At 34.3% G+C, this 14,087-nt stretch overlaps 1 protein-coding gene across 5 annotated transcripts in view; it reads left to right on the top strand.

The window, feature by feature from the left end:
- LOC149804581 (exportin-1-like) overlaps positions 1 to 14,087 on the top strand; it is an 81,047-nt gene that overhangs the window by 10,573 nt on the left and 56,387 nt on the right. For 3 of the 5 annotated variants that reach the window (XM_089941844.1, XM_089941820.1, XM_089941828.1), the window contains exons 3-9: positions 1,111 to 1,258; positions 1,876 to 2,050; positions 3,504 to 3,610; positions 4,534 to 4,649; positions 7,915 to 8,029; positions 8,783 to 8,902; positions 10,089 to 10,143. In XM_089941844.1, coding sequence (XP_089797970.1) covers positions 1,133 to 1,258; positions 1,876 to 2,050; positions 3,504 to 3,610; positions 4,534 to 4,649; positions 7,915 to 8,029; positions 8,783 to 8,902; positions 10,089 to 10,143 — 814 coding nt within the window. In that variant the 5' untranslated portion in view covers positions 1,111 to 1,132. Of the gene's footprint in view, positions 1 to 1,110; positions 1,259 to 1,875; positions 2,051 to 3,503; positions 3,611 to 4,533; positions 4,650 to 7,914; positions 8,030 to 8,782; positions 8,903 to 10,088; positions 10,144 to 12,259; positions 12,334 to 14,087 lie in introns of all 5 variants that reach the window. The other 2 variants (XM_089941853.1, XM_089941837.1) reach the window with 1 other exon arrangement.

Genomic DNA, 14,087 nt, shown 5'->3' with positions numbered 1-14,087 from the left:
ATGTCTGAACACAAAAGCAGTGTGTCATGTTGAAACTAAAGATAACTGAATTCTTTAGGAAAGTCCAGTGAAATGCAAAGATAATCTGTGTAGGATGAAACTGGAGTATGAAATAACTGTTTGCTGCAAACCGAACATAGCGCAGAAAGTGGTGATGCATTTGGCATAATGTTGTTTGCTATGTTTTAGGCCTTGCAGAAAATCTGATACATAGACAGGAATATCCTAGGAACAACATGCACATATTATGGCAAATGTTTGTTTTGGATATATATCCAGAAAACCAGTTCCCCAATCTTTCAAGACTGACCGTAATTGCAGTGGTTCTTCAGTCATAAAATGCTGATTGTGAAAGGTTATTCCATTCTCACAACAGAACTTGACCTACTCTGACGAATAGACTTACTGAGAGACCTTTGTGGCTCTATCACTGTAGTAAAAAAAATGTAACAATATCCCAGAAAAAACTGAAATACATAGAAAAGGGCTGTTTTTATACATACATTGATAGAGCTTCAAAGGCCTGTGGTCTAACCTCTGAAACAGTAAATAAATAGATCACTGTATACCGATGTGCATATGTGTGGTCCAATAATTGATTTTCAGTTTGCAAAGGCTTTCTTAAGGAGTCGTCATACAAAACAATAAAGAACATTTATCAGCTGAGCAACAGTTAGACACAAAATCATTAAATGCTTCTTCAAAACTTTATAATAATGTTGTCACCCACCAGCTGTCATTCAGCGAAGCTCACTTCCTGCCTCTCCCTTCTCCCACAACCCTGATCATCACCTTCCCTTCCATCTTTGGAAGCAGGTGTGGGTGAATTTCCCCATCTTAAAATTTCAGACACCATATCTGGTAGTGCTATTAAGTGAAAATCATTAGAGTTAGGCAAACCAAATTTGTTATACAGTTTGACTCCAGTTTTTTTTGTTGTTGGCACTTTTACAGGAGTTTTCACATTTTATACATGTTTGACAAAGAAAGATCTAGTTCATTCATCTCTGAGTGCAAGATAAAGTATTATCCATAGACTGAATGAACATTACTTATTCATTTGATAGTCTCATGTTTCTGCCTTGTACACGATATTCTTCATCTTTGCAGGTTGTAGTAAGGTCTGTTATAGATGCCGCCAATAGTCATGGGGACTTTGGCGGATGAAGCTTCAAAGCTTCTGGATTTTAACCAAAAGCTGGACATCAACCTGTTAGATAACATAGTGACATGCATGTACCAAGGAGATGGACAGAGGGTGAGTTACATTTACATTTTTGTATGCATATCCAGTGTTGAACCCAGGATCTCATTGGCAAGGGGATATTGTGTTCCCCCCATCTTTTAGATTTGAGGGACATGCACAATATTAGTGCTATAAAAATGAGATAATCTTGTTTGCTTTAAAAGTTTTGCCTCCTTTACATTATTGTTTGCAATATACCATGGATACGTAACTGCTTGGAAGGCTTGGTTTCCAGGAGTGGATGCATGCTGGCATCACCGAGATGAACACAGTGTGGCACATCTGTCAGTCTTAGGATTATCTGCATTATACCAGAACTTGTATTACACAGTATATCTCTTGGAATGAAAGCTTCCCTAAAAACTACAATATGTGAACCTGTCTATTTGGTGAATTTAATTTCAATTCATTGTTCATTTTTCTCCTTGATGTAAGATATTACTATAAAACATGTTCATTATTAATATTTTGCTGCAATTTAAATAATATCTATGTAGATATTAATAATAATCATTTGAATTTTGATGACAGCTTGTTTGACATATTATCATGCAAGTGAGTGAGAAAGGGGTGACTAGTATGACAACAAAATCTGATGAACACATTGTCTGTTTGATCTTTCCTTTCAGCAACGCATGGCCCAGGAAGTGCTTACAACCCTCAAGGAACACCCTGATGCCTGGACAAGAGTGGACACTATTTTAGAGTATTCCAGTAATCAACAGACTAAATATTATGCTCTTCAGATTTTAGAAAATGTCATCAAAACAAGATGGAAAGTGTTGCCAAGGCCACAGTGTGAAGGTTAGTATTACTTTAAGTAGAGAGATGCCATACCAGTGATTTCTTAAGGAATTTGCTACGTTTTTTTTAAAATATGGACTGTTGATTGAATGGTTTTGACTTGTTGCTGTTTGATTAGAATGGGTATCTTCACTGGGAGAACCATGAATGTGCCAAAAGATGCAAGTGGATTGTAACATAAAAAGTAATAACTTGAGCAATGAAATGTACAATTGAGATCCTTGTTGATATGACAATGTACATTTGATACATATGACAATGTACAATTGAAAGCCTTGTTGATATGATCTTTTCATAATCTTTTTGAACTGTTTTTATTTCTTTGAGAAGGCATTATAAAAGATTTGTCGTCTTTCTTCTCATCCGTCCTCTCTGTCAGGGCTGCAAGTCTTATGTTACTACACATAATGACATCTGTGTTAGTGCACTTATTGGCATCAAATTTGTGTGTTACTACACTTACTGACATCTTACTTGCTTCATGTGCCTTGGATGAAGTTGTCTTGAGTAACTATGTTGCTATGACCTACTCTACAGGACTTGATAAAGATGTCACAAATCAAAAGCTACCTTTCATTGTGTATTGCGCTAACCATTCTGACTTGAAACCAGTTGCAAGCTCCACTGCTTCAACAGATTTTTAATATGTGCTTGAATAAAAATATAAAATAAAAATAAAAATATATACCACAATTTTATTCAAATCCATTGAGCCGTTTTAAAGATAATGGCAAGATTTTAGCATTTGCATTCTTGCTGTAAGCAAGGAGAGTCACTATGATAGATACAGCTGTGACATCACTTGATCAAATCTGGTTTGTTTCTGTCATGTTGGACTACCAATTCACTTTTGCAGTAATGTTATTTTGTAACTGATGAAAACAAAACATGACAATTAATAATGAAGTATTCAGAATTCAGATTATGGAGATGAATGAGGGACTATCATACCAGTGTGTTAAATGTGCAGCTGTTTCTGGAAACCTATTACATTTCACAGTAGCAAGGTAACTAATACTGAGGTGTATATTTTATATGAAATCCATGTAATATTCTCCAAACTCTCTTCCAAAACTTATTTGCTGTCAAGTAACTGGCATTTTTTAAATTATCCAGAATGGACTACGGAAAATTACAGCATGGATGATCAGTTTTCGTAGAAGTAGAGCTTGCGAATATTGTGACAAGCTATGCATTTGGGAGAATTTTCATTTGCAGAAAACTGATAGAAATTAACCTTTACATGTGTAAAATGTGATACAAATTAACCCTTACATTTGTAACAAAAATGAAAACTTAATGACCTTTTTTCTTCTTTTCTTTTCATGTTTTTACACATTTTAACAAAACCAATTTGCCACAAGCAATGTTTCTTAGCTTTAAGTAAAATAGATTGATAATAGATGCATTTAAAAATTGTCTCCCCAAACCTTGTCTGTTCTATTCATTGCAGGTATCAAGAAGTATATTGTGGGTCTTATCATCAAAACCTCATCCGAAACAGTATCACTAGAGAGGGAGAAAGTTTATATTGGGAAACTTAACATGATCCTTGTTCAGGTAATAGACTGAAATGGCTTGTGTGCTGTACCATTATAAAAGACATAACCAGGGTGCTAAGGCAAGTTTAATTTTAAACCACAAAAAAAAAGATTCTCATAAGTTATATATTAAGAGTACTTTCTACTTAAATCCATGGGTTTAATCTTGGCTTGCCTTCAGGCCCTGGTACATTTTGAATAGAAATGCCCTCATCTTGATGCATGAAACAGAATTATTTGCAACCTGGACGCTAAAAATTTATTGATCAGGGTTTCAAATTTTAGCAATATTTGTCCACATTTGTATGGTAACGAAGGGTATTTTCTATTAAGGTTGGGTGTTAGTGAGTTGTCTGTCTTGTTACAGAGATGGTGAAGAAGAATGATTAAAGATCAAATCTCTGGTTTAAAGGCTGTGATAGTTCGAGTATTTCATCTCACATGAATGCATTTTTTTGGGGGGGGGGTGATAAGTGTACATCAACTCTGGTTGATTACCAGTTGCAAAACAAAATGAATATTTAGTCCAATGAAACCCATATAGGATTTTCTTCAGTATTTACCACATTAGATATTTAGCATACCATCATTATAAAAGAGATTTTTCAAGGTAGACCAGCCAGGGTCCACAGCTCTGTGTTTCCTTTGGTGTATATTGACTAAATTAGTATTAAAAAGTTTTCCATAAAAACCAACAAGCTCAAACAAATTCTCAAAGTAAAAGTTTTTTTGATGCATAGATGTTTGTGTGAATTATAAAAAAAAACAACATGAAGATGATTCTTTTCCTAATATTCTTTCAGCTGGTTCTGTGTATTAAAAACAAAACAAGGTTTTCAAATTTATTTTAAAAATTTTATTTTCTGTAAGTAGATTTGAGATAAAGTCAAACTTGTGTTAATGAAACATCTCAAAAGCATGTTTTTTTTTTTCTTCCTTCAGATTCTTAAATATGAATGGCCCCGAAATTGGCCATCTTTCATCAGTGATATTGTTGGTGCAAGTAAAACTAATGAATCACTTTGCCAGAACAACATGATTATTCTAAAGCTTCTGAGGTAAGTAAATGTAGGCCTGGTTTTTATATGCCTGCTGTAAGGCACATTAGTATGTTTATCCATCCATCAGTCTGGTAACAGTTTGGTTCTGAGGTAAGTAAATGTAGGCCTGGTTTTTATATGCCCGCTGTAAGGCACATTAGTATGTTTATCCATCCATCAGTCTGGTAACAGTTTGGTTCTGAGGTAAGTAAATGTAGGCCTGGTTTTTATATGTCCGTTGTAAGGCACATTACTATGTTTCTCCATCCACCAGTCTGGTAACAGTTTGGTTCTGCACAATAACTTGAGCTGTCAACCTGAAAAAGTAAAAGGCCATAGTCACTGAATAAGGAGGAAAAAGGGTCTCTGCTGAGAACTTGAGCTCTGCACTGTCAATACTTACTTACCAGTCTTTGTTGATGGCTTTAATTTATGGTAAGGAAGAACTTTCATCAATTTCATTGTCAGCCGGAGTGGCTTGATAGATGAAAATGGTTCCACAATGACTTGAGTTCACTATCTGCAGTTACTAAACTTTTATGGATAGCATGTACTTCGGACAAGGAAGAATCCTAATAGGTGGAGTTGGCAGGCTAGAGGTCAAGGTCATATGAGTAAAAGAAAATATTTTCTGTACATTAATTGTTCTCCACCATCTACAGTTACCAAACATTGTCAGTGGAATGCATTTGGGATTATGAAAAAACCATATTGATATCTGACTCAAATGGTCATGGTCACTTGCATAAAAAAGAATGGTTTCTTGGAAACTTCTTTGTCTTCAAAGGTTATCAAGCTTTTGTGATGGCTTGCTCTTGGGGCAATGGTACTTATTAGGTGTTATAACTTTTTAAATGAGGCATTACTAAATGTTGTACATTTCTGAGGCTTTTTAGATCTGTTCCCTTTGTCCAAGAAAGATCTGCTTTTATGTGGGTGAGTACATTCAAGATTAGGATTACTCTTGAGATTGATCTGTCCATTGCATTTCATTCTTGAAAAAACTGATGTTCTCTTAAGCTGGCTGATTTCCACTGCCCTTGGTACATGTATTGTAATTCTGTTGCTGAAGAAAGAGAAGTTAAGTGGGGAGTATGTGCAATGGAGTTCAAGGCCTGTGTCAGTAAAAAAATTGACTTGCACGTGCCTTTCATTTTTGGACACTAACTGAATATCTCTATAGCCTATTTCAGGGAAGCTTGGTACATGTTTTCCTTTGCTGCAAAATAGAACCCAGGTATTTTATACTTGAAGTATGTTGACCATCCATTTAGTATGTATGTAAAAATGTGGCAAAGCTTGACCCCTCCCTGTACACATGCATACTTTGTTACACCCACGTATACATATGCTTGGTCTCTCTCTCTTTCTCTCTCTCTCTCCCTCCCCCCCAAATTCAATAGAGCAACCTATATTTAATCCACGCAGAAATGATCAAGGATTAATAATGTGTTTAATAAGACAGATAGTCCACCGACGTTGAATGTCTGGCTTTATGGAAGAAACAACCTGTGTAACTTTAATTTTTTTTTTCTGGAGTCCGCTAAAATTCAAACGCTGACTGAACCCAGTTGAACAGGTTATGTATTAGACAAATAATTATCATGGTTTCACCCCCACCCCCCACCCCTTTTCCTATGCGTACATACATCATCAGTAGACACCCCCCCCCCCATACAGAAGCGTATGCATTTGAGTTAAACCCCCTTCCGTGCATACATACTAAATGGATGGACCCATACTGCAAAAAAAGGTACATCCAAGTACGATGTTGGCAGATTAAAGTGCCATTGATGTACGCTCCTTTCAGTTAATTGGTTTTTGATCCAAACTATACATGTTTCAGATATAAAAATCTTGAATTTTCTTTTTCATATCATTGCAGTTCTTAATAAAATGAAGCAATCAGACTAGCTATTCTACACAAACTGGTGTAAATTATGAAACATTTTCTTTTAATTAATAGTTAGATGTTGAAAAATCTGCCACTCATTTATATATTTTTTTATTATTGTGTAGGTTTTAAAAATTGTTCATTGAACCTTTTAACAACCTTCTGTGTAAACGTTTGCTGCATATCCATACCTGCCAACCCTATTGAAAAAAATCAAGAGAATACTGAGTTTTGGACCTGTCTCCTAATTTCCCAATTTTTCGACTCCTTGAGAGTAAAAATCTGTTTTTTATTTATTTATACCAAAACATCATTTTCCATTTCCCTGTTTCTTTATCTAGTTTTTCTGTCTGGTATGTTTCTTAGTACTTTACCATATCCAGCTTGATTTCCTGTTTTCATCCACTAGTACAAATACAGTTTGGTTCTCTTTATCCAACCCCCTCAGCAAATCACAGCAACATAATGGATAAATTTGTCAGCAGGAAGCAAAAAAAAAAGAAGAAAAGGAAGTAACTGATGAATTTTCACCAGCCAAGAAAAAGAAATGGGATCAAAAATATAGGAATGTTTGGGAGAAGCAGTTTGCTTTCATTTTTCCATTGACTCACAGGGACTATCATGGATTCTGCCACTGTTGCTCACAGTATCTCTCAATACAATGTGGTGGTCTAGATGACATTAATAAACACCGTGCAAGCATTGCAGATGCGTTGAAACTATGTGTTGTATTGTTTAAGGACCTGGCCTTTTTCTCCAGCCAAATGGTAAAGAATCAACACTGATGATCTGCATAGAGTTTCAGCTTTCCCAAATCTACTGGTACAATTTAGACGCAGAATTGTCTGTGGAAAGAGCAGATCATCAATGGGTTGCTCTCGGGGAAAAAAAAGGGATGCTTCTGGCCAACTGTTGTTTCCAACCCTTGTGAGAGTAATGCTTTCAATACTTTAAATACCACACAGCAACAGCAATGCTGGGAGAGCATTCTCAATGGTTAGAAAAAAACCAGAACTAGCCAAAGAGCCAGCCTGTCAGCATCAACCCAGGAAGCTACTTTGGCACCCAAGGACAAATAAATGAACTTTTGCAGAAATGCAAAACTTAAACATACAGTGGACTGATAAAAAAGGTAGACATCTTTATCATGATATGTAACACCTTACTTTTGTACCTCCTGATTTTTTACCCCGCCTTCTGATTTTTAATGTTGATTTTCCTGATTTTGATTTTTTTCAATGTTGGTAGGTCTGCATATCATATATTTTATATATGCAAAGGGTTACATTTTCAATCGATGTTTTATACATCAGTCTGATATATCTCGGTTTGTATGTTTAGTAAATACAGTATGTAATAGTCTAATTTAAACCAACTTTATTTCCACAGTGAGGAGGTATTTGATTTCTCCAGTGGTCAAATGACGCAGGCCAAGGCAAAGCATTTGAAAGACAGCATGTGCAGCGAGTTCTCGCAGATTTTCCAGCTCTGTCAATTTGTAATGGTAAATGGAGGCTTATTTAAAGTTGACAGTATTTGTTACATTATTTGACGAATGGCAAAAGCTGATTTATACATCCGTATCCATTTAAATGTATAGTATTTTGGATTATTATAACAGTTTTTCTTTTTCTGTATTATCATTGGAACTTTTGTGAAACTTTCCCCAAAATTGGATGTTTCATTAAGATTAATTTAAAAAACAAACATGTATACACAAACTACTTAGATGTTTGAATATCACTGAGCCATTCTGCTTCTGGCATAAGTTTAGCATTTCAGATATGATTAAGTAATGATTTGCACATTATAGGATGGGTTTGTGGTCTGTGGGAAATTTGGAACAGAAAATGATGGTCTGACTGCTGGTGGTTCATTTTTGAATTTGCTTGATTGAGGTATGACACAGATAAATTGACTAACTGACCATCCTAAATTTATAAATGGTCACTATGACTGAATTTTGATTAAATAGACAAACAGCAGTGTATGAAATTAAATATCTATTTCTTATACTAGCTGCTTGTTACCCAGCAGGAATTTGGTTATATTTGTATTTTAAAAAAATGCCAGATAGAATGATAGCCTTTCATTATTGATATATTAATAGGTTGTCTAGAACTTTGATCTGGATTTCAGTGTCTTTTTTTTTTTTTGAGGCTGGTTATAATTAATTGATTTCCAGTTGCAGCTTATCAGATAATTTGCTTTAAGTTCATGTTTCTGATTGTTTCTATAAACATTCGTGTATTTTCAGGACAATTCTCAGAATGCCCCATTAGTTGGATCAACATTAGAAACACTTCTGAGATTCTTGAACTGGATTCCCCTTGGTTACATTTTCGAGACAAAACTCATTACAACATTGATTTACAAGGTAAGTAAATTTATCACAATGACCTACCTGGCAAAAGACATTGTGAGTTTATGGCATGGTCCTGTGTCTGTCATTCGTCTGCTAGCACTAGCTATTTTCAGCTTATGAAAAACCACTGGGATAATTTGGATCAACTTTTGAATTTTCCACGGATCATGCTTTACTAAACACGTGTTTGGGATTGTTTTCATGTCAGGCCCACTTGGACCTCGCGTGTTACCATTGCCATGTTGGAGATAATGGCCTGAAAAGAAAATACATTTAAACATTTTAGTTGAAGAACAGAAATGTATGATCAATTTGTGAACGTGGCAATCATTGGTATGACTGCAGCAATCGTATGGAAATTTATTTCAACTTCTTTAGATTGGAATTGCCATGTGAGTAAACTTGGTAGGAATGATTGTAATGACCAATTCTGTCATATTTGTGTTTAGAGTTTGAATTGACTTGCCTAGTGTGGCTTCCTTTGCAAGAAGGTAGAAACTCGGGTTTTGTTGTATTGGGAATGATTGCCAATATATATTAAATTTGGTAGAAAAAGGTCCTTTTTTTAAATAATTCTTTGAATAACGCTAGTCATTATCTATACATGAAAATATCCAGCATAATATATGGAGTACTATATTGGCTACTTCTAAACTGTTCCAGATTGAATATGTATTGTAATGTGAATGTGATTGCTGTATACAACATTGATCATTTCACGAATAAAAAATGTTGTTGCTGCATTTTTAAAAATTCTGTTGATCATGAGTATCTGAGCAGAGTGCACCTTGTTTGCTTGTACAAAAGGATGTTGGGGGTCTTTGAATCAGGGCTTCACATTTATTCCAAGTGCTAGCTGTGAATTGGTGGAAGTGTAATCTTGTATATATTAACACACATACGCGTGTTTCCAGGGCATGCAGTCACGTGCTTCATGCAAATTTATTGTAATTTACACACTGTCCAAGTCACAAACATGGATTGGATGAATGAGTTTTTTAGCCATGTGTATGATATGCATTTTTTCTTCTCAAACAGAATGACCTTATCCTGCTCATTTGGGATTCGGACTTTTTTAGCATGGGTATTTGTTATTGTTTGGCATAGATTTGGTGTGATGGATTTGACAGTGAATTTACTGTTGGTATTATCTAGCATTATATATATCTTTTACATGCTATCATTTATACTTTTTCAGTTCTTAAATGTGCCAATGTTCAGAAATGTCACCCTGAAGTGTCTAACAGAAATTGGTAAGAAATTTTTCCAAGCTCTTGTTTTAATGTAAAATGCATGCAGACCTATTCATTTAAATTGAAATATTTTCTATTATACAAGTTTGCCACATTCTTTTTATTCTTTGAAAATGTAATCATTCTTTCGCTTTTTTTAAATATACTTTCATCTTACTTTCCACTCCCTGTTTTTTCTTTTCTGTAAAGCATAGTTGAAACGAGAATAATTTTCTTAAAACGTTCATGCGAGCATCAGCAGTTTTTTGCACTTGGTTCATTTTCTCTGTTACTTCTGTATTTTCAGTCCTGAAACATGTTGGTTATATTCATCTCATAGGGTACTACTCGCCACAGGCAAAAATAGGTCACAGAGACAAACTAATTGTGTGGGTAACAGCCTATTTTAAAGTAATCATTCTGCGTAGAATGATGTACAGTTAACCGCAGTTAATCATGTGGATCCAGGAAAATTAGTACCTAGAGACAATACTGATAATTTAGTCCAACTATTTTGATAACGGCCAGAGCTTTATTATTAAGTCATAATCAGAACAGAAAGAAGGTTAAGACACTTATCTGTGGATTTGAATCCAGATAGTATGTTGAGAAATGGTTTGAAGATTTCCAAATAGCAAATTTTAATGACTGGTCTGATGTTGAAGCAGTTGATGACTGTTGCTTGGTGTTGAGTGCCCTTTATTTTCCTGTAATTTTTAGATATTTCTATATTCCTTTATTTGAAAGATTTGGGTAAGCAAGAAATAAAAGAAAAGCAAAAAATGTGCAACTGGAGGTATATTATATGTCATGGTGTCAGTTTTTTCCAAGGTAATTATTCAGTTATCTTTTGTTTTGCACCTTGTTTAATGTCTTGTTTTCTGCCTAGTGCAGCCACTGCTTATTTTATCCGATATTTCATATGATTACAAATAAAAAAGCTTGGTCTACTTATGCATTACTACTACTACTACTGTTAATAACAATAATGATATTTATAAATACTCATGATTATAATGAACAACATAAACTGCATGCATTCACAGTGTCAGTACAAATTGTGTTCAGGACTATTTGCAAAATCTTGCCATAACACCTTAGATACTAAATACTTAAGAACATTGCAAGTTGTTTGCATCCATTGTTTCAAACAAAGAGACTATTTGCCTTACTTGAAACATTTTGTTAACCATAGAATGATAAGTTATCTTATGACTGTGATTTCTGCAGCACAAGAAAAGGAAAGTCTATTGATACATCAGTGATAGTATTTTCAGGTAACTATATTTATGAAATGGGTCAGTGGGAATTAAGCCATTTTTAATAAAGTTATTCGTCTGAAACTGATGAAAATGGACACGTAACTGAAGTCTTGGTGTGCTTCGTTTACTGGCATGTATCATGCACTATGCATCACATTTAAATGAAGTTTGATAATAATGGACTAAAATTTTCTAGCATGGCAACGGATATCATGAGACTTGAGTGAGTCCATCCCATCTGCAAGTCAGATCAAAATAACATTCAGAGCACCGTTGACTAAAGGTAAACATGAAGAGGGTGCAACCATCAAGTGAATGAGCAGGACTATCAGTTGCAAAAGCATGACCACCTATTTTTAACCTACACTTTACTGGCAGAAGTCTTGTGTGTTCAGGTTACCTGAGCAGCGAAATTGGCATCATCCAAAATTAATTTCAGAGCCAGTGATGTTATTGTTGAGCCTTTATAAGCAGTGTTGAAATGCCTGATAGCAGGGAGTTTTAGTATATGAAGAATATATCTCATATCTCTGTCACATGGCTTAGGGTTGACCTGTTGGTTGCTTGTCAAAAATCCTGTGGTAAAAGTAGATCACTGAATTTGCAAAGTTTTTATATTATGCAATAGCAGAGCAGTTGAGATGTAGCATTCTGCAAGATTCTTGTAAATTGACAAAATGTGATGGTGTGAGATGCATAGTTCTAGTCTTCATTAATAATAGGGTTGAAAAAGTGATAATACAATTTTTATTTTTTTGTGTGCAATCCAATTAGTTGCACGTTTTATTATTTATAGAAATTATTGCAAAGATTAATCGTAATGTTGTAATCAGCACTCAACAATAAGCTGAATCATTTTCTTGTTTGTTTTCTAGCCAGTGTACAGGTGTCTCAGTATGATGAACAATTTTTGCAACTCTATACCTTAACCATGGCCCAGTTGAAACAAGTAAGTCTAGACTGAAATGTTATTTTATACTAGGATGTAATATTGTACTAGGGCTGAAGTGTTACACTGTACTGCATGCAATTCTATACCTTAACCATGGCCCAGTTGAAACAAGTAAGTCTAGACTGAAATGTTATTTTATACTAGGATGTAATATTGTACTAGGGCTGAAGTGTTACACTGTACTGCATGCAATTCTATACCTTAACCATGGCCCAGTTGAAACAAGTAAGTCTGGAGTGAAATGTTATTTTATACTAGGAATGGAATGTAATACTGTACTAGGGCTGAAGTGTTACACTGTACTGCATGCAATTCTATACTTAACTGAAACATGTGAGTGTGGACTAAAATGTGGTACTTAACTTTGACTGAAACATAGTACTGTACAAAGATTTAATGTGATACTGTACTACATGCAGTTTTTTACATTAATTATGGCCAAGTTAAAACAAACAAGTCTGGACTGAAATGTGATTTTTTACTACTTAGAATAATTGTTTACAGTCTGCCATTGAAAAATAATGTGCAGGAGCAAATATTTGTTGTGATTTGCTATTCATAAATGAATAACTGTTTTGAACATATACAATTTACATTCATTATTTTGTGGTAGGCCTGAGACTGAAAATGTTTGCTACTCATTTGGTCCTTTAAAAAAGAAAATTCATTGTTGCAACTAAATTTGCTGAATTTTTTTTTTAATTTTTGTTTTCTTAAATATCTTATGATAACTCTTGTATGTATTTTATTACAACTGGGGGCAAACTAATTAAGTTTGGGCTAAATAGTATCAATATACAATAGTATCACTGTAATTTGTATTCCCCAAAGGGGTTTGACAATTTTTGAACATGTATCTTAGGCCTCTTTTGCACAAATTAATTGTGAGAAGTATTTTAGTGATAATTAAAATTGTTAAAAATATATATAGTTGTCACCGTTACAAAAGAATTTAAATATACATTGAAAATTAATCTTGTTATACATTATCTTGATCCAGAGATTACAAGATTTCCCCCAAAAATAAGATTTACCTTTTTTTTAAATAAAAAAAGGCTATCCAAGAAACTGAATGGTGATTTAAGTTTTAAATTATATGTTGAAATATTTTAGTGTTAATTTTATGTTGCATATACTATTATATTGAACATTGATTGATAAAACAAAAACAGGATTTCATATCTGGAAGACTCGAGACCCAAATGAAACAAAATTTTTAATTTAAAAATAACATTTTGGAATGTGCCCACTAAAAGGTGGGGTTTATGTTGTTACGTTATGAGTCTGACCAGCCATCAGTTAGTTTGAGCACAATAACTCATTGTCCACCATCAACAATTGTAAAACTTTATGGATGTTTTGCACTTGTGGTAAGGAAGAGTCTGATTGATTTTGAGGTGTAAGGGTCAAAGTCTCTGTGTCTGAAAGAAGTAAAGTAGTTCTCACAAAAATGTAAGTTATCTATATCAAAATCCCAAATAAACAATAAGGGGATGTGTAATGTGTCATTCACAATACCCTTATTGCTTGAGACAATTAAAAGGTTACAATTAATCATGTAATTAAAGGCACATTTTTTTAATCAATTAGTAGCTTACAGCCTGGTTAGTTTTTATTGACTGAAATCTATATAAGCCAAGTAGTCATTTTGTAATAAAACATAAAATTGTACAGATGGGTAATTGTTAGAAGAATGGAGTTAAGAATTGTCCTGTACCCAAGTTCTGTTTGCCATGGAGATCTGTGCCTAA

Source organism: Sinohyriopsis cumingii, chromosome 2, assembly GCF_028554795.1.
Source record: "Sinohyriopsis cumingii isolate HCF-2022 chromosome 2, ASM2855479v2, whole genome shotgun sequence".
NCBI lineage: Eukaryota > Metazoa > Mollusca > Bivalvia > Unionida > Unionidae > Sinohyriopsis > Sinohyriopsis cumingii.
The sequence above is the reverse complement of the archived record's forward strand: the minus strand, read 5'-3'. Positions and strand labels throughout refer to the sequence as shown.